The 25,411-nt window shown below is 40.4% G+C and overlaps 1 protein-coding gene across 9 annotated transcripts in view; it reads left to right on the top strand.

Annotated features, from left to right (window-relative positions):
• The window catches only part of LOC129775136 (amyloid-beta-like protein), a 181,248-nt gene extending 159,145 nt beyond the window's left edge, over nt 1–22,103 (top strand). For 6 of the 9 annotated variants that reach the window (XM_055779455.1, XM_055779460.1, XM_055779454.1 and 3 more), the window contains exons 6-12: nt 9,235–9,656; nt 9,697–9,870; nt 10,071–10,220; nt 10,276–11,009; nt 11,073–11,214; nt 18,815–18,991; nt 19,056–22,103. In XM_055779455.1, coding sequence (XP_055635430.1) covers nt 9,235–9,656; nt 9,697–9,870; nt 10,071–10,220; nt 10,276–11,009; nt 11,073–11,214; nt 18,815–18,991; nt 19,056–19,157 — 1,901 coding nt within the window. In that variant the 3' untranslated portion in view covers nt 19,158–22,103. The remainder of the gene's footprint in view (nt 1–9,234; nt 9,657–9,696; nt 9,871–10,070; nt 10,221–10,275; nt 11,010–11,072; nt 11,215–18,814; nt 18,992–19,055) is intronic. The other 3 variants (XM_055779463.1, XM_055779462.1, XM_055779461.1) reach the window with 2 other exon arrangements.
• Nucleotides 22,104–25,411: the final 3,308 nt, after the last annotated feature.

Raw genomic sequence — 25,411 nt, 5'->3', positions numbered from 1 at the left:
AATTTCATAGTAAAAGGTAAATTCAACGGGATCTAATAGAAGATCAATCAATGAACAGTTCTGCGATTGGACCCATAAACTTGCTCGTAGTAAGAAAACGTGAATGTTTGAAGGTATTGACAACAAAAAACAAATTTTGGGCGGGACGAAGTTTGCCGGGTCAGCTAGTTTAGAATAAAGTAACACAACTTCTAACTTTAATAAAATCAAAAAATGAACAGCCCAGAAGCTGTTGTTGTAAGTGACTTACACTGTCATATATTGATAAGTTAAAAACCCAACGCACGCAATGATTCAAGGCAACTCTTAAGCGATTTAGAGCACTAGCAGAGGCATTCAAAATTAACTCTAGTCCGTAAAAAAAGTGTGGCCTCAAAAGTGAACTAAAAAGCTTCACTTTTGTTGAAATGGATAACATACAAGCCGTAAGCCTCAAATGCCTCAGTCCGGCATAGATTTTCGTGCATTGGGAGTTGACTTGGGAATCCCACTCTAAATCACGCTGAAAAATTATACCGAGATTAGAAACTTTATTAACATATTCAATAATATCATTATTAATTACTAGGCTTGGTAATTCAATACGTAAATGCCGTCTGGAAATGAACATGGCTTTCGTTTTGGATGAATTTATTGGAAGAAGATTCCTCAATGACCATAGCGAAACATTTCTCAAATCATTGTTGATTGAACAAATCATTTTGTCGATGTGAATCTTGCAGGTTTGTAGCACTGAGGGAAGGTCATTGATGAATAGAGAAAATAAAATTGGACCCAACACTGATCCTTGAGGTACACCTGATAATATACTGATGGGTGCAGAGAGTTTACCATCTATATCAACCACCTGAGAACGAGCACATAAATAAGAATTAATCAAATGTACAGCCTTACGAGAGAATCCGAACTGGTGGGATAATTTTTTCAGTGGTTTGACGTGAGAAATCCTGTCAAACGCTTTGGCAAAGTCAATAATTAGTAAGAAAGCAACTCCCCTTCTATCAATAAATTTGTGTATATCATCGTGAACTTTAAGCAATGAAGAATTTGTACTGTGCCCTGATCGGAAACCTGATTGGTAGGGACTGAGCAGGTCAAATCGATTTATATACTCTTGAACCTGGTTTTAAGGATCTTTTCGAAAGCCTTAGATAAAGAGCAAAGGATGCTAATGGGACGAAGATTATTCAAATTTGTGCCTGTTGCTTTTTTCCTAATTGGAATTACTTTTGAGATCTTCCACGCCCGGGAAATTTACCACTTGATATAATCAAATTAAAAAACACTGAAATGCTTTACTTTTTTCCACATCTCTTTGCTAGAGTTAGCAGATTCCATGAAAGTACTTAAGTAGTTATGTTTAGCCATGTTTATCAAATGACGCAACATCTCTCTCAATCATGGCGTTCAATATATTATTATTAAACCACTTTGCGCTTGAGTTGATCTTCACTGATCGTAGAGGGACAAAACATTCAAAGAAACTTACCATATTTGTATTAAAAAAGTTAAGAGCTAAGCCGGAATCAGTAATACTATATAATCGGGACCAATCAAAATTTGTCAGCGTGGTTTGTAACAAAGAATAATCAATGCGATTATAATCTCTTAAAAACTTCTGATGACCCTCATCACTACGAATTATGTTGAAGGATGAGAAAATAATATCGTGTTGAGAGAAACCAGGAGCAGCAACTTGAAATCTAGTACGAAATCAGTGTCATTTGTTATCAATAAATCAATTAATGAACTTCCACTCGAATAAAAATTCATAAGGATTATCAATAAAAAATTCAAAACGATCGGCAGATTTACATGTCAAAAAATGAAAACCTTACCATTTCGGCTAATAACCCGGAAAATTCGTGTTGGAATACTATTTACCAAATGCTGCTGAACGAATTTCTCGATATTTTTCCATGTTTCCGAAATTGCGACCTTGAGCTCTTCAATCGTGGTGTACCGTTTTCCCTAAGTGTAGGTTCTGCGTACAAGGATCCTCTAAGATTTTCAACAGGATTCAATTCTGAAGAGTGAGTCGACCAGTTCAAAAAAATAAGTTTTTGGTCCTTAATCCATTGCTTAGTTTCCTTGCTTGTATGAATAGTAGAATTGTTTGGGTGGAATGTAAATTTTTTGTGACGATATCCACGCAAAAACGGTAAGAGAGAGGATACCAGAACATATATGTAATCCTTGAATGATATGAAGGCTGTCTTGAGCTTTCCGGTTGCACAAAATTCCGCCCAAACCATGCACGAGCCTCCACCAAAATTCCTGGTTGAAAAATACTGTTCTTTCTTCCGTAAATCACACCAGTACCCGTTAAAATCATCAAGTCAATCCTAATTGAACTATTTTTCGTCAGTGAAAATAACCTATACATTGAAGAACTGTCCGTTATGCCATATAGCAGAATATTTACTTTTGGAAACTTTCTTTGTCACAACATACCATGTCCCACTGTCGGTTCATGTGAGCTTTGACAAAACCCAGATGTCTTCCGATGTGATATGGTGTAAGATGAGGAGCTTCAACCTTTTAAATCCTCTTTATGTGAGGATTTTTAACCAAAACTTGACAAATTGTCACCAGAGTAACATTTAAATTGAAACATTCCTTTATTTGCATAAGCGATTTTAAGGTATTCGAAGCTGTTCTAGCTATTTCTCGCTTGTCCCGGTCAAAGAGTTTCGATTTACGTGGAGCTCTCTCCTTCTTACCGTATCCTTGAGGATTCATCAAATATTAGAGCACTACTTGCTGGGATCGTCCAATCCGACGAGCAATTTCTCTGATACCAACATTTTCTTGGTGAAATGCATCGATTTGTCTTTCTTTTCTCTTCGTGAGTTTTCTCTTCCCTTCGGCATTTTCCAGATTTGTTGATCAAAACAACTAAAACAACGGAAAAATATAACTGGTCTTATAGAAACTTGGCACTTGGAAAATACAAAAACCATTGGTTTACGCTCAGCGCCTGCACACACACACATATGAAAATCATGCAGTGTACACGCTAGAATATAAGTTGAAGCATTGTTTATTTGTAATGGCACAAAGCAGCAAGATCATCACCTGGTCTTATAGAAGTTGGACAGAGTGTATTACTCATCTTGTTAATGAATAAAATAATGTCCACACATAATTCTGTTTTCTTCTCTCGAATCAACATATTTCAGGATAGAAAGAAAGAGCGCCATTGTGGCAGCCATTTGTTGCTAGCTTCCACCTTCACCTTAAGCTGAGTTTGATTTTATGAATTCAAATAATTGACGAGATTTTTTAAACAGAGATTCTAAGTACAGGACGGACTCTATTATATACAGTTTCTGATTTTTTTTCAATGTATATAATCGAATCCTGTATATAACCGAGTCAAAACAATAATTTTGTATTGTTTTTTTTTGTGTTATTTGTCTTTTGAATATAAAAGAGGAATTTAATTTTTGATTCATCCCCTTGAAGTCAGAAAACACTTTTCTCACATAAAAAATAAATTTATCCAGATTCTCTCAGAAGGTGATAGACGATCATATTTGATGAAAAAATCCTTCTACGCATATGTTCGAATTTCAACAATGACAGAGTTATAGAACTTTTTTTTTGTTTCGGACTCTGTTACCTCAAACTGGCTCTACATTAAAAAGTACGCTACGGAAGACGATTCTAATACTTTCATTTGAAATACGAGAAAATTTAGTATAGGATATATTAGTGGAACAACTAAATTAGTGGATTTTAATAACATTTTGGAAGTAAAACACTTAAAAGTTAATGATTTTAATGTGTTATTTTTAATTTTATCCTAAAAATTCATATTAAACTAGTGTATTTCTATAAATTAAATTGAAGCTCTCTAACCGCTCTAAAATTTGTTCTTTGACACCCAACTTCTATCTTTCTCAATTTATTTATTTAATGTCAAACGTCTTCGACCTAATGGTTGTACAGACTGCTTATAGGGACTTAATTCTATTCTTATAGATTAACTTACTAATATTAAAATCGAACAGTTCAGATACCTCGTTAAAGACGCGGCAGCAAGCGTCTAATGGATTATTTTGCCCATATATGGTACGGTGATTAGGCATCGCCAGGACTCGATGGTGGCGTAGCTGTCGGGATGGTGCGTGTAGGCTAACGTTTCGAAGTAAATAGCTGCAGTCAATTTTGTCTGTCAATACATCGATAATAAAAATTCTCTGTAGCACCAATCGTCGGCTTTCCAGGGTTTGCATTCCAATAAGTGCACAGTTCGATGCGCTGGATATGTATGCGTATTCCAAGACGCTGCGAACAAATGCACAGTACAACGACTTCAGAGCGTAGACGTCATCGAAATGAGCTGTGTTGCGTCTCAAAAATCCAACCATCGCATTTGCTCTTGAAATTGTGACCGAGACGTGCTCATGGAAACGCAGCTTGCTGTCAAGAAATACTCCCAGATCTTTGATTCGATTGACTCTCTGCAGTGGCGAGAGATGCAACATGTATCCGTGTACAATAGGGGAGCGAGAGCGCGTAAATGTGATGGCCTTGCATTTTTCAGCGTTTACATGCATTCCATTTTCCTGGCACCAAACCGTTAATCGCTCAATGTCAGCTTGCAGTATGCAGCAGTCTAAATTTGATTGTATTACTCGGTAAATTTTCAAATCATCCGCATATAAAATTTTCTCCGAACATAACCTTCCGCACAGATCGTTAACGAATAATACAAAAATCAGAGGACCAAGAATGCTTCCTTGTGGCACACCAGATGGAATCGTAAATTCGTTGGATTTAGTACCGTGGACCTTGACAAAAGCTTTGCGGGATGATAAGTATGAGGTTAGCAGGTTTATGATCCAGGATGGTAAACCAAGTCGATCCATTTTCAGAATAGCGAGGTCGTGGGGTACTTTGTCGAAAGCTTTGGAGAAATCGACGTAAACAGCATCTACTTGTTGCCGCTTCTCGATTTTGTTGATTAGCATGTGAGTGTATGCCATAAGGTTCGTGGTGGTTGCGCGTTTTTTAACGAAGCCGTGTTGGAACTCTGAATTCACAGGCTGTACAATCGGACATAGTGCACCATGAACTAGACTCTCGAGCACTTTTGCTAGGCAGTTTAAAATCGATATCGGGCGATAGTTTTCAACATCGTGAAAGCTGCCTTTCTTGTGGACTGGAGTTATCGATGCAAGCTTCCAAGCCTCGGGAAAAATACCCTCGCGCAGAGATTGGTTGTACACCATAGAAACTGGTCTGGCGAGCATCGCTGCACAGCTCTTGATGAAGACCGGGGGAATAAGATCCGGACCGGGTCCTTTTGTTGCATCTACTGAACTGAATGCTTTATGCACCACATCTTCAGTCAACGCAAGTACTGGGAAACGGAGATTGTAAGATATCAGACTGCCAATATACTGGCGGGTTGGTTGAGATGAATTGCTTTCATACATGTTTTGGAAAAATTCGGCAAAGAGATTGGCAGAAGAAAGTGGTGAGTCGGAGTTGCTGGATTGATAAACGATTTTGTCCGGTATCCGCGTCAAGTTCTTCCGGTTCCGTACGAAGCTCCAGAAAGAAGATGGATTTTGCTTGAATGTGCTTTGAAGAGCATTTATGTACTTGCGGAAGCTTTCAAGCTGCAAGTTCTTGTATTTTTCTTCGGCCTCGTGTAGTTCTCTTCTGCGTATTGGAGTTTTGTCGTGAAGAAATCGTTTTCTCGTTTTTCGCAGCCTATTGCGGAGATTTCGAAGCTGTGGAGTCCACCAGGGTTGATTGAAATTCCTAGAACGCTGGGCCTTCAACGGAACTGTTTCTCTAATAATTTCGTTCAATTGTTCATAGAATGTAGATACGGGATTGCCAACTGATGTATGGTCAAGTATGCGGTCCCAATCCAGAGAAGCAATTTTGTTATTTACAGTATGATAGTCACAGCGAGAAAAATCAAGCTCAGAGCGAGAAGAAGAGTCATCTTCCATTCGGGAACAAAAGTTAACAATTAAAGCCAGCGGCTTATGGTGATCGTCCACTTTGAGGAGCGCCGATGGGTAGTCGACAAGACTTACACGGTCAGGGTTGTTAACAAATGTCAAGTCAAGAAGCTTACCGTTGGCGTTCAGTAGGTCGTTAATTTGATGTAACCCAGACGACAGTGTTGGTTCTACTAATGCTAGTTCCTGCTCCGTAGATGCGTTAAGAGGTAAAAATGAATTGAAATCATCGTCGAAGGTCCACACTAAATTCGGGAGATTATAGTCACCGAGGATTACGATCACATCATCAGGGTTGGCCATTTGTTGAATTTGATGGATGGATTCAACGTGACGGGCGTAGGTATCCACATGACTGTTCGGGCGGATGTAGATGCTACAGATGAACAATGAGAACCGGGGTAGGATGATGCGCACGGCTGTTTGCTCCAAACTCTCACAGTCTACTAGATGCACCGAACTACAGTTAAGCTCAAATTTCACTGCAATCAAGACACCACCGCCACGGGACAAGTGACTGCTGAGTGAATTACGATCACAGCGATACACTACGTAGTTACTTGATAATTCAGCACTTGATATTCCAGAATGAAGCCACGTTTTTGTAAGGACCACTGCATCAATGTCACAGGCGAGAAGTGATAGAAGCATGTCATTGGTCTTAGCCCTTAATCCGCGAACATTCTGATAGTAGACAGTCAGCTGTGCATTATTTGCGTTAGATGAAGGTATTGGATGACAACGTTGTTCAAGATCAGGCGTTGAAGAACTTGGTTGGGGGATGTGGTTTACTGACTCCCTCCCTGGATGGGGAGTTGCTGTGATTGGTTCGTTGCTAATGTTCTCGTGTCGATGACTTGCGGGGGTTTCCAAAAATGTTGTACATTTGTACCATACTCTAGGAATTCCCTGAACTCGATTTCTCTGGGCCACGTAGAAAGGTCCATAGCTTTGGCTTTCAGATCTTGACTGACGCCTATCTTGAAAGAGACAAAGGTCAAAATTGACAATGGCCGACCCTTTGGAACTAGCGGCTTAGCAATAACATCATCCGTCGATAAGCGCTCCTTAACTAGTTGTTGGACATCTGCTTCCTTGACATCTGGAGATGTTTTGGAGAGATACACCCAAAATTTGTCATCGATTCCTTGGCGAGTTTTACATGAAACTGTCCGCCATTTTTTCCTTATGTCGGCTGCTGCTAGTTTAAGATTCACGATTGTGAATTTAAGCCCTTCCAGATGCGACGGCACTTTACTGCTGGGATCGAAAACCAATTTCACTGCTTTTTTCTTATACTGATGGTCATTATTCTCTTTAACTCTTACTCGAAAGAAAGATTCCGCTATTGATAAAAAGAACAAAAGTTACTGAGGACTATTGTTTGTAATATTCTTCGGAAGTAAAACGAATATACAACTATATTGGTCGAGCACTTGTCCGAGAACCGAGAGATTAGGACAGAACTGAGTTGGCTCCTGCTAACTGGCGAAACAAGAGGTCGACAAAAAACCTTATTAGTCGAGGAAACTCGAGGTTCGCCGTATTTATGTTTTGAATCCTAATCGCGAATGCCTCCCTCCCTGCCCGATCCACGGACGGCCTTCTCGACGTATCGTGATAGACTGGAATGTGTGGAAAACTGGACATCGTAGGGTAGTAGGATTTTGACCATAGGGAGCAGTTCATCTTAGACTATTCCCTTCCAATCCAACAGCAAAACCTTCATGATTGTCGGTTCTGGCTTGGCCGACCGACTCACCATCTCACATTATTACGACCGTTCCCGCTTTTCGTTACCGTTAAAGATCCCTTTTCTATCGCAAGTCACTGTCCGCTCCAAGAACGGTTCGATTTTATTTCAATCTAGCGATGATTCTAAGATGAAAATTTGGTTCAAAAGTGAACACAGTTTTTGGTGAATGGTGTTTTGATTACTTCACTCTCTGGAAATTCTAATTCGACTTGGTGAGATCCTTGAAAATTAAAACTGTTATTGATGTCTATGATGGAATACATACGGAACAGCAGTGATTTCTAAACCAGAGATGGAAAAGTAGTAAACGTTGCGTAACAATTGGGCTTACAACGCCGTGCGGTTAGCAAAGAACAAAGTATTGCTTCAATGAAATTTGTGTGAAAATGAACCATCAATCTGTTCGCTCTTTACCTTTCCACAGTTTAAGTGTGCTTTGATGACAATAATCAACCTGATCAACGATTAGTCAAGTAATGAGTTTGCCTATGAAATCTTAATCCATCAATAATACAATCACGAAAGTTAGACCGATGTCATTTAACCCGCTGTGTATAAGTGTTTTTGTCGGTTCGTAGAATTGTCACATAAAGATTCACGATAGTAAAACAGCTTGTCGTCGTTACTTGACACACACGCACATACATTCAAACACACAAACACAATACACATCCGCCACGCCCTCGCCAATTCCTCTATTATAATACCCGCGAGGGGCAAACGCGGTCGCTCGTAAAAACTTATCAAAGAGCCTTCGCGAGGAAGTGCGCTCTGCAGCTTCCGAAAATATAGATTGTGATAATAACAAATGGGTCCCCCCGCTCTGCGTTACCACCCACTCAATGTGTTTGCCCAAAACGATTTCTCGCTGAATATTTTCCACGGATGAAATGCTATTGGCTGTACGGGTTTTCCACTCAGTCAATTCAGGGAGGGTCACTTTGTAATGGTACCGGATAAGAAACAAGAAAAGTTCCAAAAAGTTGGATCGGCACGGTTAAGCAGAAAGCACAAATTAAACATTCGACTTTATAGAAGAAGTTTCTTCCCATTTCCCCCCGTTGGGAAGACAAACTATCGTGCGTGCCGATTGAAATGTACAGTTCAAATCAATTACGACCGCTTTCCATTTCGTTCAGCTTCCACAAAGGATCGTCCCTTCCGCGAAGAAAGGACTCGGCGACTCGGGACTGATTAATGTTCTTGGTATTTTATATTGAGGGCATTATTGAGTTTGTGGCTTATTGAAACATTTTGCGCGAAAAAAAATCGTATCAGCTCCATCTTGGTGGGGCGCATTGCGTTTTTTTTTTTGTATACCCATACATTCTCGAACCGCGACGATCCGAGAAAGTTTATTTAGCAAAAGATTGATGAAACAAGATGAACTTGAACGACGGGGAAGGGGGGGGGGAACTGATTTATGATCGTAATTTCTGTGTTTAACATCGACCACATTCTATTCATTTTCGTATTTTTCTGCTTTTATAGTGCCGATGAAAGTGAAGAAAACAGACCTACCAGTGCTGCCACAAGAGACCGAAGTACTTCCGGCGTTGGATGATACCGAGCCCGATAACTCTGAGGATGATGATGATGAGGACGATTTCGATGACGACGAGGACGAGGATATGCTGGGAGACGAACCGATTGAGAGCGATGACGATGAGTACGATTCCGAGGAAGATTTCGACGCCGATAAGGAACCGGACACTGGCTCTGCGGTATGGGACAGCTTCAGCTCGCCACAGTCACTGCTGCCAAAAGATATGAAAGATGACATCTACACGACAACCGCTTCTAGCACAACGGAAAAACAGACCGAAATTCCGACCACACCAATCACCGCTATCCCAACACCCGATCCCTATTTCACACACTTTGATCCACGATACGAGCACCAAAGTTTCAAGGTTTGTAGGATAAGTTCGATGTAGTATATACTGTTCGTAGAATTTGCACACTGATTTCCAGGAGGCGCAACAACGGCTGGAGGAAAGCCACCGCGAGAAGGTCACCCGGGTGATGAAGGACTGGTCGGATTTGGAAGAGAAATACCAGGATATGCGTCTTGCTGATCCGAAATCGGCGCAAACGTTCAAACAGCGTATGACTGCCCGGTTCCAGGTAATTCGTGGATTTCTTATTCAGAGCAAAATCATGTCATAGATTTTCTGAATCTGAAGTAGTTGAGAGGTTCGAGTAGTTGGTTTGGTGCACTAGTTTCACACAATGGTAGCGAATGGAATGTGCAATAGTAGTTTGAAAACATTGACATGAGTTTCGACACTTGTATTAAACGATCGAATGTATTTGTAACATTCTAGACTTCTGTGCAGGCACTCGAAGAGGAAGGCAATTCGGAGAAACATCAACTGGCGGCAATGCATCAGCAACGTGTGCTCGCCCACATCAATCAACGCAAACGTGAAGCGATGACCTGTTATACCCAAGCACTAACAGAGCAACCACCAAATGTATGTATTTCGATCACAACATCCAACTGCAATTATCTCATAACAATCGTTACAGGCTCATCGTGTTGAGAAATGTCTGCAAAAACTACTCCGTGCGCTGCACAAGGATCGTGCCCATGCTTTGTCACACTATCGCCATCTTCTGGGATCCGGTGGAACTGGTGGCCTCGAAGCGGCGGCTTCTGAACGACCCCGAACATTGGAACGACTCGTTGATATCGATCGTGCAGTCAATCAGTCAATGGCTATGCTGAAACGTTATCCAGAACTTTCCGCCAAGCTGTCCCAACTGATGGATGATTACATTCAAGCTCTACGATCGAAGGACGAAACTCCAGGGTCAATGCTAGCGATGACTGAAGAGGCCGAAGCGATCATTTTAGACAAATATCGCATGGAGATCGAACGGAAGGTGAGTGAAAAAGAACGTCAACGATTGGCCGAAAAACAGCGAAAAGAACAACGAGCTCAAGAACGTGAGAAGATTCGTGAGGAAAAACTACGCTTGGAGGCGAAGAAAATGGAAGCTGCCTACAAACAACAGCAGCATCTACAACAACCGACATCAACACCAGCGCAACCAAAGCAACAGCAGCCCCAACAGCAACAACAACAGCCACAGCAGCAGCAACAACAGCAACAATTACAGAAGCCGCAGCAGCAACAGCCACTACAAACCCAAACCCAACCACCAGTTACGGAACAGCCGCAAACTCAGAAGCAACTCGAGCTGGAGACTCAAAAAGACACAGAAGCTACTCGTGATTACACAGAGGAAGTAACCATAACGTTAGTGTCATAATATTACGCACAGTTTTTGCGTTGAGATGATAATCTTTTCTTCTGTAACAGACCGCAATCAACAGCTTTGCCGACTGTGGATGACGAGGCGGTGCAGCGTGCCGTTGAGGAAGTAGCTGCCGCAGTTGCTCACCAGGAAGCGGAACCCAAAATGCAACACGTCCTTGCTCACGACATTGGTCATGGCGAGCCGGTAAGTGGAACTTGATTGTCATAAACTGACCGTAGGTCTTCAAGAGAGGAATGATCAGTTCATTAACTTAGGACTGTATATGAGGGGCTCAGAAGAGGAGGGGTGTAAGTGACTTCATCGATTTCTCTTCATCAACTTTTTCTTTAGTCAATAGCTCAACTTCAAAAACGTTCCAATTTGAGTTTTCCATAGAATCCGATAGATGATGATTCCGACCTATCTTCCACATTGTCAAATACAGTTGGGAATGTGTTTGCAGTTAAAAAAAAGAGATAAAAAGAGATTGTCGATGTAGAAAAATCGATGATATCACTTACATCCCTTTTATTTTGAGCCCTTCATATTTTATTTTAGTCATATTTTAGACACAAGAAAATCATAGCATGCAAAAAGTGAGACACACAAAAATTGTTGCCAATTCATTTTAAGTCGGGTTCTTTTAAAAAAAAATCAGGAAACATTTTTTATTATTTAGCATTATTTAGCAATTCTCGAGATTTCAATGAAAATTTTGATATGGGTGCAATTTCATTAAATCGGATCTCTGCACGTGTTGAAAAACTTCGTTGCTTCTGGCTGATTCGTGAACAACTGTATATTTTATCCGAATTATTTTATTGAAGCTCGATGTTTATTTACTTCACGTTCACTGCCGAACCTTTAATATGAACGTGAACTTGAACAAAAACATTCTATTCCCCACGATTTTTTGAGTTGTTTGTTCGCAATGTAGTTCACCGTGAAATGATCGTACTATTCCACCACCTGTTCAAGTTCACGTTCACGAGAAGTCTAAACCAGGCTTAAGATTTTGGCGCGGTGCAGCGATCATTTGTGACTTGCCCTTGCAACCGGTCGCTGGCTGACGAGGTTAAGATAAATTCTCAGCTATTTTAAGCTGCTAGAATATTGTAACAGAAGCGGGTAGTGATCCCCGATAATCGTTCGATTAATGGATTCATCGAATGCTTTCTACAGAAACCGATTATTAATCGAACGAATACTGCACAAACAATAATCGAAGCGAACGAATAATTTACGTCGATTAATCGATCCAAACCCAGAGCAAAAAAAAACCGTACGGCCGCTGCAGTTTTATCCTGAAAATCAATCATTATCTTTGACGCTCTCCTAAAAGGAGCTTAATGCCGTCAATTCGAAATGAGCTTTGTTTACGAGTTTAGGGGAGCGTATAAGATAATAATTGATTTTCATGCGGATTTCAATGCGGAAACACTTTTTTGATTCCAGATGGCTTTCTAACAAATGAGAAATATTAGTCTAACTAAATATTTATCTCAGTGTGACGATTAATCGATTATTTGGAGCGATTAATCGTATCGAATAACAAACTGCTGAAAAGTATTCGATTAGTGGATGAACGATTAATTTCAAAAATCGGGGATCACTAGAAGCGGGGTTGTTGGCATGTGCATTGCACATGCCACACTGGTCTTGAAGTCTGTGTTAGGCAAACACATTTATGGCAGGACGATTGTGACGACCATAAATTGGACGTAGCGCTCTGAAAGTTTAGGCAATTGATTCCGATTTTCGGTATATCTTTCCATTATGAAATGGCAAACCTCACTGAAGAGAAATGTCAAGAGAGCGGGAAAAATATGGCGTCGTTTGCTGTCCCTATCGGTCTACTTATGTATCGTCCCTATTGAAAAGCCCGTTATTAAATATACAGTGACACAAATCCGTAATTGTACTCCACCATGCAGATCTCTTTTCCCTTCTTTTGAAAGTCGAAAACAAGTTTTCGGAACAATCTTTTTAGATAAAGTTATAGCGCCATATGAGATTTAAAGGTTTGCTATCTGTTTTCAGAATAATGGTTTTTATTTCTTTAAAAATGGCGGATGTGTGTCCTAATGTAAGAAAATTGACTCAAACTCATAATCGTACGCTGGTTGAAATCTCTACTCGATTTCGAAGGCGTTGGCCAATTTCCAAATTCCATTATTAGTATGGTATCTCTTGTTCATTGCAACTATCTTTAGTTGTCTTTGGCCTTATATACGAGTTTTTTGGTGTATTCGAAAGGAATATTTATCAGTTTTTTCATCAAGTGGTTTTTAAAATCGTTATTTTAAGAAATATAATGTTTTCTAAATTTCCTACACAGATAACTTCCTCAGTTTTTTTACTGGGATTGATGTCGTAGATTGTGGATGAATATCAATAACTTTTGAGTGTCCTGGTAGGGCGGCAGATTGACCGGATCGTTCCACGGCAAGTTGCGAAGCGCAAATCTCACAAATTTACGCTGAATGGCCTCTATGCGATCGGTTACGGTACTGTGAAACGGATTCCAGATGATCGAACCAGTCTCAAGAATGGGACGAACCAGACATACAACAATTTCAGTGTGTAGGGATCTTTGAACTCTTTCGTTACCTTTCCATTAAAACCAAGCTGTCGTCGTGCCTTCGAAATTAAAGGGTGTGTCACATCAAATTGCATCACGGAAAAAACGCTGTAGAAATTCGCCCAGTAGACCGATCCTTTTGAAAATTTTAGACAGTAAAATAAAAATTATTAACCAACTTTTGGCATTTTCTTTTTATTCATACTTCGAGCCCAAGCCCGTATGCTCGCACCTTCCTCTTTACCCCGTCCATAAGGTTCTGTACAACGTCAGGTTGTAGTTTTTTTTGAACAGAAATCCATTTTCTCTTGAAGTCCGCCTCAGATTTGACAACTTTTGGGTTCTTCCGGAGGGCCTGCTTCATAATCGCCCAATATTTCTCTATTGGGCGAAGCTCCGGCGCGTTGGGCGGGTTCATTTCCTTTGACACGAAGGTGACCCCGTTGGCTTCGTAGCACTCCAACACGTCCTTTGAATAGTGGCACGAAGCGAGATCCGGCCAGAAGATGGTCGGGCCCTCGTGCTGCTTCAATAGTGGTAGTAAGCGCTTCTGTAGGCACTCCTTAAGGTAAACCTGCCCGTTTACCGTGCCGGTCATCACGAAGGGGGCGCTCCGCTTTCCGCAAGAGCAGATCGCTTGCCACACCATGTACTTTTTGGCAAACTTGGATACTTTCTACTTGCGAATCTCCTCCGGAACGCTGAATTTGTGCTCTGCGGAGAAGAACAACAGGCCCGGCAGCTGACGAAAGTCCGCTTTGACGTAGGTTTCGTCGTCCATTACCAGGCAATGCGGCTTCGTCAGCATTTCGGTGTACAGCTTCCGGGCTCGCGTCTTCCCCACCATGTTTTGCCTTTCGTCGCGGTTAGGAGCCTTCTGAACCTTGTATGTACGCAGGCCCTCCCGCTGCTTGGTCCGCTGGACGAATGAACTTGACAAATTCAGCTTATTGGCGACATCCCGGACCGAACTTCTCGGATCACGTCTAAACTGCTTAACTACGCGCTTGTGATCTTTTTCACTGACGGAGCATCCATTTTTGCCGTTCTTCACCTTCCGGTCGATGGTTAGGTTCTCGAAGTATTGTTTTAGTACTCTGCTGACCGTGGATTGGACGATTCCCAGCATCTTACCGATGTCCCGATGTGACAACTCCGGATTCTCGAAATGAGTGCACAGGATTAATTCACGACGCTCTTTTTCGTTCGACGACATTTTTCCAAATTTTCGAAAAATTGACAGTGAAGCATGGCCAACGTGATCTATACACTCTTATCTGATTATAAGCGAAAGCTGAAGATATAATTCCTAAAAATTCAATTTCAACAGCGTTTTTTCCGTGATGCAATTTGATGTGACACACCCTTTACTTCTGAATGATGGTTTTTGATTGTTAAGCTCGAGTCCAAAGTAATTCCGAGAACGCGAACCGTCTTCACGCGCGTTAAGGGTGTTCCATTGATAGCGTATTCGAATTGCAGGGGAAATTTCTTGCGATGGAAGCTGATGATGTTGCACTTTGGAACGCTGAGGGTCATGTTGTTGGCACGGCACTACAATGCAAACTTGTCCAGTAGCTCCTGAAGCCGGCGACAATCATCTTGGTTATCAACGATCTCGAAAATTTTTGTGTCGTCAGCGTATATCAGATAGCACCCGTTCTCCAGAAGTAAAGTTGCGTCATTCATGTAGAGCGATAATAGCAGAAGGCCAAGATTGCTTCCTTGAGGCACTCCTGTGAGATTACAGAACCAATCTGAAGTTCATGATCCAACCTTGACCGCAAGAGCTCTATTACAGAGATACGACTCCAGCCATTGAACAAAATTTTCAGACGAGCCCATTTTACACAGTTTACTTAAAAGAATTGAGTGGTCAACCCGATCAAAAGCTGCTTTCAAGTCGGTGTAGATTGTGTCCACTTGTTTGCGCTGACCAATATTTCTGAGACAGATCGAGGTAAACTCAGTGGTTACACTCCTTCCGGGATAGAAACCATGCGGATTTGTAGAAATGTGTCCTTTTATTCTGTTAAACATAAAGTTGGAAACAATGATCTCCAGTGATTTTGAACATGCACAAAGAGACGTGATTCAACGGTAGCATCTGACATCCGTTTTGCTTCCCTTCTTGTGGACAGGAAACATGTAAGAAATTTCCAGTCAGTCGGGAATTTGGCCAATGACATGGACAAGTTCAATATGCGCAGCGGTGGTTTCATAAGTTGGACAGAGCATTTTTTAATAACACATGCAGGTATTCCATCTGGGCCGGGACAATTCGGCGATTTTAGTTTCTTTACAGCTTTTACGAATTCTTCAGTTGAGACCTCAAACGTATCCAGCTCATTCACGTCATATGGAGTGAAGTGGAGTGGGTCTGCGGAATCTTCATTCGCTGGCGCAACTTCAAAAATAACGGGTGTTAATTAAAAAATGAGAATTTTTTCAATACCTTTCAGTAACTCAAATAAAGAGCGTAAAATTTTCTTTCTCCAAGAAAATTGCTCTTTGGGCTCCCTAGAAACAGTAGGCGTGTTTGGTTTTGCTAGTTTGAATTTAGTCAAAGCAAAGATGGCGTCGAAACAGCACGTGCTCCGCGAACGCATTGTACGGTTCTACGAAATGCATTTCCAGCAAGGAAAAAAGTTCACGGTGGCACATTTTAAGGAAGAAAATATTGTACCTGTCAGTACGGTATATCGTATCCTGAGTTCCCTGAACGTAGAGCGGAAGGTCGGAAGTGGTCGTCCGGTGACGATAATGACGAAGCAGAGGAAGACATCGTTAAAGAAGCTGTTTGACAACAAGGACGCAACCAGCCTGCGTGACGCCGGTCGGAAATATGGCTGCTCCCACGTATTGATCCATCTGACCCTCAAGATGGAAGGAATCGTCTGCAGGAAGAAGACGAGGTCGCCGGAGTACACGGAGGATCAGCGGAAGAATTCGGCTAAAAGTTCATACTTCTCAGAACGAGTGTTTGCAACTTTTAGATTCAGAGATAAGGAGATTGGAAGTCCAGTCTCCCTTCGTTTTGAATTTACAAAATTCCAGAATGATTTTGGATTTCGTTTGAGGTTTCTTTCGATTGATCTAGAGTATTTGCGGTAGAGTTGGTCCTTCAAATTCCTGTAACGACGGCTAGCTATATGGAATACAATTTTATATGGAAGAGAGCGAGATCTGCGGAAGGTCCTATGAGCGAGTTTACTGCGTCTCTTCATTCTACGTAGTTCTTCGTTCAAGCACGGCGGTTTCTGGGGTGGCCGGTTCAACGGAACACATTAAGCAATTGCTAGCCGAACAGATGTGGTGAATGTGTGGACCGCGGTATTAATATCGAGGCAGTTCAGGACAGATGACCAGTCGATTTGTGTGAAATCGCAGTTATACCCCTGAAGGTCGAAGACATCATTAGTATAACGCATAGGAGAGCTGCAGTTTAACGTGAGCATGAACGGCGAGTGGCGTTCATCGATTGCAATGAGTCAATGAGTCATACTGTCAAGCGTAAAAGCACCGTCTATTACTTTACTGACAAGTAAAAGGTCCAAAATGTTTCCGCATCAGTTAGGAATACTATTAATTTGCCGCATATTGCAAGATTTAATATCATCGAGTAGCACTGCTCCTGATCGACTAATTGTCGAGATAGCAACGTCTAGTGTGCAAAATGCGTTATCCGAACTGATCTATTTTAACACTGGCAAGTTATAGTCACCAAAAACAATTATCATATCGTCTGCGTTAGTCCTGGATGCGACTCCAAATAATCAGTATGACGCTTCATAACCTGCACGTCGCTCGATTTATACGGGGGGATGTATATGACACCAACAACAATTTTGCGATATCCTGTGGAAATACTAACCCACGCATGTTCTAGTAGAAGTTCGTTTACCGCGAAGGATAATGAAGGAATCTTCTTCCTGACTGCGATGAGAGCTCCACCGGAATGTTTTTTATCGCTAGTGAGCGTAGTACGGTCACCTAGATATACGACATAGTTGTCGCCAAACAACATCCGGGATGGAATGACATCGTCGAGCCATGTTTCGGTGATTACAATAACGTCATATGGGGAAGCAGTAACGGCAGTCATGAAGTCCTCGATTTTCCTCGATTATTATTATCGTAGTCCGCGAGCGTTCTGGTAATAGAACGTCAGCCTTGGATTTTCCGAATTGCTAACGACGTTGGTTGTTGCAGGAGTAGATCTGGAAACGTTGAAAAGATCAGGAGACGAAGTATTCCTGTTGCATGCACATATGCCTGAGAAGGATTGATTGGAGATCCCGTCACCAGGACGGCTTCGAAAGCAGGAACTATGAGGGGAAAAACTCGTGCGAGATTAGATTGACGCCGTTAGACTTTTTTCTGTGGGTTTACGTCAAGTCTATGGTCTATGCCAACAAGCCAACGACGATTGGTGAACTTCACACGAATATCGAACGTGAAATTGCAGCAGTATCGGCCGAATTTATGCTTGAAAACCGTCGAAAATTGGATTCAGCGTCTGGACTTCTGCAAGCGTACCCGTGGTGGCTATGCAAAAGAAATCAAGTTCCATACATAATTGCATCAAATGTACTTTCACATGAATAAAAAAATCATTGATATCCAAAACCGCTTTTGTATTATTTAAAAAAAACTTTTTTAGCGTTCTTAATGAAAAACCCGATACAATATTTAAATGTAACTACTGATCAGACGAGCGTAAATCAGTCGCTCGAAACGCAAATGTAGCATTCATTCTACGGATTCGGATTCTTTTATATCTCAAAACACCTCACCTCAGCGTCTGGTAACGGTTGATTGGTCAACATTTAATATTCAGTGAGTTGATTTTCATTTTGGTCATCGTCTTTGTCCAATAAAGTTTGTAAAGTGGCGCCTTCGAACATTTCGGGTGGTTTTCCACGTTCCTCGTCAGTGTTCCATATCAATATTACCACTTTCAAGCGTTTTGAACCACTCTTAACATAGCGATTTGCCGCGAACATGATCAACGTAGAGACGAATGAACTCTCTGAGTTTAAAGTCTCTTTAATTCAATACCGTTACCGATGATCAACGTAAGCTCCCATCATCATTCTATGCGAAGCGCTTCAGGAAAACAACGATAAGTCTACATGAATGCGATAAAAACTATTCTATTTTCAGCTCCACTGTAATTGCCACATTCATTACTAATAAGCCCATTGATACATTTACATTCAGAGCTACTCAGTTCGACGAGAGATCTACGGTTCCAGTGGACACGAGGGCAAGAATGTGTATTTCACGCTGGCATTCGCCGGGATCGCTCTGATGGCTGCCGTGTTTGTGGGCGTTGCCGTCGCCAAATGGAAGGCCTCGCGATCGCCTCATGCTCAAGGATTTGTCGAGGTCGATCAGGTAGGCACTCGCATTAAACATCACGTTGGATATTTTCTTCAAACTGAATGTTTGTTCATTTCAGGCCGTTGGACAACCGATCACTCCGGAGGAACGGCACGTTGCCAACATGCAGATCAATGGATACGAAAATCCAACATACAAATACTTTGAAGTGAAAGAATAATTTACAACCGATAAAAATTTTCTTTGTTGAGGCCAGTAGATCAGGGCTAACACATAATTTCATGACACAGCGTTGAATGAAATCATTCCAACGTTCGCAGATTGATTCAGCGTCGGCTGTGAGCGTTGTTTTCATCTATACATGCAAATTTGTTCGAGAGAAAAAAGTGTACTCCATTTATGTTTGGTTTTTACTTATAGAGGCTGCAATGAAAGTTAAACTATATTTAAGGAAAGCTAGAGCAAACAGAAACCTTGTGTTGAAGGGAAGGGCAAAGAATAGGAAGAAGTTTTTTGAATCAGTATTTTATGTTCGGCGATTTGACCTTTTATAAACAAAAAAAAACTTAAAAGCAAAATACCGTTGAATAGTGTGATTGTAATTGTAAATTATGAGTATTTATAGGAACACGCTAAGGAAGAAGATAAGAAGTCAGAATAAGTATGTTCATCAATGAAAGCCGCCGTTACCAAAAAAATATTATCGCATCACCAATTGTCTGGGAGAACTCTTCTACTAAACACTCACTGTACGCATATAGTGGTGCCAGGCTCCATTTTTTTTTTTTTTCGTTCAGGCACACCCCCATAGTATGCAGACGAGGATTAACAGGGACACTTGACTCTGCGACTCAATACGCTACGCAGAGGTCCCTATGTATCCCCCAACTCATAATTAGATAGCTAAGTAGCTAATTAGTTATTATTATGAAGAAAAAAAACATGACAAAAAAAAATAAAAACAATAATTGTAAGTAAAATAGCTTTTTTGATCAGTAACACCGGAAAGGGTAATAGAAAACACTATCAAAAATATATATTTTTTGTAACAAGCCTGCTATACGCTTTGAAATTTCATATTTATATAATCTTAACAATAACAAAAAAGTAAACTATATATTTACAAAAACAATAAGACACTCACTATCACATGCTTCAAAGGAAACAATAATTTGAAACCTTCTTTCAGTTTGTTTCACTCCAGCAGTTGACAAGTATCATAACAATGCAACAAGAACAAAACACACTCATACCACTATAGATGTCGTCCTCGTTGTGTAGACACAAGGTGTGTATAACTCAAGCATCGTAGCTCATGAGATGTGTGTGTACCAATTAAAGAGCTTCTTCCGAAAACATGTAGCGAACAGTAGAATCTTTTTGAACAAACGAGTTATGAACCGAAAACAAAGCAAGAGAAAAAAAACATCAATCATGCAAACATCGCAAAATTGTGCATCCTGATAATTCAAATTCGTCCATTTTTGTAGACTTCTGCGAGCGCGTAATTAAATGTAAGAGAAAATATCGAGAGAAAAAAGTCATGTCGTCCCCGTTTTCAGCTAAAAACTAAAAACTCGTTCGATCAGTGTTACCAGAATTGCTTATATGAATTCAACGCTTGGCGCTCTATTTATTGTTTCAGGTGATCTGTTTTCAAATGAAAGTGGCCCACGCAATAGTCAACATTTAAACAAAAAAAAACACACACACACTACTTTTAAGTCCGAAAAAGTCACTACACTTTACTTGCTGATTGGGAAAGACATATAATCTATGTAAAAATGAATTTGATATTACTAGAATACTAAAGTAACAATAATGACTAAAAGTATTTAAAGAGGCAGAATAATAATAGATTATATATCATGTAAAAGTATGTAACAAGTATATTTATACAATACGTATAAATGTAATGATGTAAACATTTACAGCATAGTTTTTATTAGGAGACAAAAACAAAGCAACAATGTAACACTTAGTTGTAATAAACAATTTTACATGATTCTTTTCCTTGACATTTATGTTATTTCATGTGTTGGGAAAATACTCTACTTACCGATAAAACAAAATCTAGTCTCAACTATAACGTTGAATAAAAGTTATAATGAATAAATAAGCGTGCAGGACGATTATGCTAACACTCTTGAAAGTTAAAGCCGAACAAATAAAAAAACAGCATATTTATCACGAAATGCGCTTAGTTGGACACAATTACTATCCACTATTATTCAAGTAAAGACAACAATTATATCAGCAAAGCACACGCTAAATCAAAATGTAACCGCTCGTTTTTTCATCAGTTTGTTTTTCGAAACAAAATATTACTCAAACTATTATATATGAAACTTTTTTGAACACTAAACACTAAATAATACAAAGGAAAACAAATGCAGAAAAGTAAACCAGCTACTTAGCTTTCAAAACAAAAAAGGAGAAAAAAACGAAAACAAACATGCAACAAACATTGGGAAATATGTAAGACTTTTGTGTGCGACATTTAGATGAAGAGAAGAAGAAAACAATTTGTATTAACAGTGATGAACCAGAGAAAAAAAAACAATTAATTGTTACTCCTGTGTGTAATGATTAATTAGTAGATGAATACGTCCCTTTTCATTGAGAGAAAACAAAAAAGCAGTAGAATAGAAAGGGTCATACATATAAAACCGAAAATTACAGTTATCAGGAAATTTACTAGTTAAACTTTTGTTGCTTGATTTGTTTTTCTTCATGAAGCTCGTCAAAAACCAGCACAATAATTTATACCTTTTTGGTTACGAGGCAAACAAAAATCACACACTGATTGAGAGATTTAATTCGACCATTTTTGAAACTCGAGTAAGGAATGCTTCTGAGAGAAAAAAATCGTGCTAACGCTTCATTGAATAACAGTCCCAAGGGGCAAACGCTGATACCAGTCATTTCCTACGTAAAAGAATACGAGTACTGCGATACCAAGAAACAGTAATGGCGAGTATTAACCGAATCAAAACAGTGAACGTTTCTATCCAAACCAAAAACAAACAAGACATTCCCAAATATCTGTTTGCAGAATGAGAGATAGTGCCGTGGCGAAGAAGCAAATTGATTGAGTCGAAAATGCTCTGTAAGCAAGCAAAACTAATAATTTGAAGGAGGATAATAAAAATATGAGATAACAATATTGATTGTTTTTGATTCAAATTGTATTGAAAAAGCCTTAAGCTGGGATTTCAATGAGGCAACATGTAGACTGCGGTATTTACGAACGCTACACATTTTCCATCAAAACAACGCGATTTTTTTTTATCCCATCTGTTTATTTTTATTAGGCTCATTTAGCAATTCAGCTGTAACAGAGCCGAATTTATTCGTGTACATTTTTATCTAATGTTGTATATTACACAGTAGCCATTTTAGGCGTAAGAGTATTCCTATCTTATCGATACACATTTTTATCTGTCACACAGTAGCCATTCAGGCGTAAGAGTATTCCTATTTTATCGATACACAACACATGTCGCTTTTTTTCCGCGTTAGCATATTCCTATTATTCGAATGTTCACAGTTGGACTATATACACAGCGGGACTATTGGCTTCTATTATTTATTTATTTATCACCGTCTCGAGTTGTTTATAATCCCACAGACTGAATCCTTATATTAAATTCTTAATCCTATTTTAAAGACAGTTTTGGACCCGTTAAAATCGAACACGGCACAAGCACTATTGAATTCACGGAAACAATTCTCTAAGGGGTTATGGAATCCGTAGGAAGTCCTATGGCGATTGATAAACAGCAAATCTCGCTCACGTAGTTGTCGGAATGGTACATAGAGTGATACATTATATAATAATGATGGACAGTCAAAATTTCCATTTAACAGATCAAACATAAATATTTTTGGTAGGTTGGCACGCCTAGAAGCTAACGATTCCAACGCGATCAGTCTGCAGCGGCTCGAGTAGTCGGGGAGATGGTCTGGATCTGTCCAAGGGAGTTGTCAGAGCATATCTAATGAAACTACGCTGTACTCTCTCCATTCGTGTGATTTGGGTGCTGTGAAACGGAGACCACACGCAGGCAGTGAATAGTAAAGGACTGGGATTATCGTCACATGATGATTGTTGCTTGAACGTAGTAGCTAGAATAATACACAAAGTTGGTCAGTTGAGGGGCCCTGAGTTATAATCGCAAAATCTTTCGCTTAGTAGCGGACACGCAACCTATTAGGCTACGAAGACCCCCCAAAACAACACGATGAGTCAATCTACTTTACACAATCCACAAAATATACCTGTCGTCCTTTATCTGAAAACCAATAGATCGCCGCGGCGTATCGTTCAGTGTTGCGGCAGTTGAATCCCACCTTTCACTGTTTATTTTGCAAGGTGCATTCCAAAATGAATTGGATAACATATGAATTGCACAAGCAAGTGGCTGTCTGAGTTGGAAAGGTAAAGCATCCCGTCAAATTTGATCCTATATAAATAACAATGGAAGGCCAAATGTTTGTATTTGAGCCGTCTCTATTTTGTTGTATTCGTCTCTTCCCGTAGACCAACATTATGTTATGGTTAAATTTTTTAAATCATTGAAAAACTTCGAGAGGAACGTTCGAAAAAAAAAGTCCCATATGTTCTACAATGACATTCGTTGTTAGTCCAGTTGGATTTCGCGTTTGCGGAATTAAGCTTTGTATTACGTTGGTATGAAGCGAAAATGGCAAAAAAATTCTCAAGTGTTGTTGATAGAAAATTCCCGACATTTCTCAATGTTCACAAAAAATCTGGTGATGTACCGGTGTACAGTGCATATCCATCCGTTCCGTCCAGAGCAAAGTGCTTTCCACGTGTATTCAGTTCATTTATTTGTTAGTCAATTCATCAACAGGCTGTAAGGGCTGATGTAGATGTAGCGGTAATCGGAAGGGGTCTGTCCACGGCAAACTAAGAAGTGCGTATCTCACGAATCGTCATTGAACTGATTCAATTCTTTCGACGCCGTTGTTATAATGAGGAGTCCAAACTGCTGAACCGTACTCTAATACAGAACGAGTTAGAGAGCAATAGAGAGATTTAAGGCAGTAGATGTCGGTGAAGTTTTTGGCAATCCTGAAGATGAATCCCAGAGTTCTGGGCGCTTTATTGACCCTGAACGAGATGTGCGGTTTAAATGAGAGATGAGTGTCCAAAATGACTCCCAGGTCCTTTACTTCGCTAACTCGCTCAATTACCGTATCGAACAAGACATATTTGTACAATATGTTCTGTTTCGTGTGCGCAAACGAGATAACAGAACATTTAGCGGGGTTTACATCCATTCGGTTGAGAACCCACCAATCGACAAAAGCATCCAGCTGTCATTGAAGAAAATGACAGTCTTCAATTGAACAGACCCGAAGGTAAATTTTCAAATCATCTGCATATGATAGTCGTGGTCCTTCGATTACCAGATAAACGTCATTGAAGTAGATCAAAAAAATTAACGGACCCAGACGGCTGCCCTGTGGTATCCCGGAGGTAGCATCAAAAAGAGAGGATTGGCAACCACCAATGACGACGGCTAGTCGACGGCCAGTTAGGTACAAATGAAACAGCAAATTTGTGGTACTGGTTGCTAAGAGCATCTAGTGGGCCCATAATAACAAACTCAAACAGTTTTCACAAAGCACAAAGCGAAGTTATACCGCGATAATTGTTAAAATCCCGTCTATTTCATATGGGATAGCTTCCAACAGGTTGGAAAAACACCGGTGGCCACTGCAAGTTTGAATATGTGGAGCAGCGGGTTCAACAAGTCATACATGTGCGTTTTGAGGAAAGCAGATTCCGTCCTGTCCCGGATTAAACGACATTTTGAGCCCTTAGAATGACCTAGAAATCATCTCCGTATTGATGTCAACTATACTCAGTGTATGGCAAGAAAACGGGGCGAAACTAGCGGCATTCCCGATGTGGTCGTCGCTCAATCTTTCATCGATGAAAACAGGTTGCAGATATCCTGCTGGATTGAAGCCACACTTCCGTTGAACGTCATAGACGATGACAGGCCAGCTTCATGGCGCTGGTCGTTCACAAAATTCCACAACTGCTTTGGGCGTGATTTGAGTTTCCTTTGTATTCCATACTGATAATGCTGGAAAGATTGCTTAGCAATACGTTTGTATACATGGTTGATTCTCGCATAATGGCATTGAAGTGTTTGTGTTCGGTGTCTAGTGAACCTTCTCAATGCGGCCTTCGTGAAAGATTTCATTCGTCGTAGTACTCCAGTCTGCCATGGTTTATGGGATGTCTGGGGGCGCTTCTTTTTCGGCACATGTCTATCGATGAAGTATGTCACCCCAATTGGAGCTAGAGAGTATCTGGCTGGTGTTACGATGATCGGCATTACGGAAGTCATTAAAACGGCTGTGGCCGGAGTATCGAAATCCCGTAACATCTTTGTGCCAACGGTAACCAGAAGAGGTGGATGATGAAGAGTTAGC

This window comes from Toxorhynchites rutilus, chromosome 3 (genome assembly GCF_029784135.1).
Source record: "Toxorhynchites rutilus septentrionalis strain SRP chromosome 3, ASM2978413v1, whole genome shotgun sequence".
In the NCBI taxonomy this organism is placed as follows: Eukaryota; Metazoa; Arthropoda; class Insecta; order Diptera; family Culicidae; genus Toxorhynchites; species Toxorhynchites rutilus.
The sequence above is the reverse complement of the archived record's forward strand: the minus strand, read 5'-3'. Positions and strand labels throughout refer to the sequence as shown.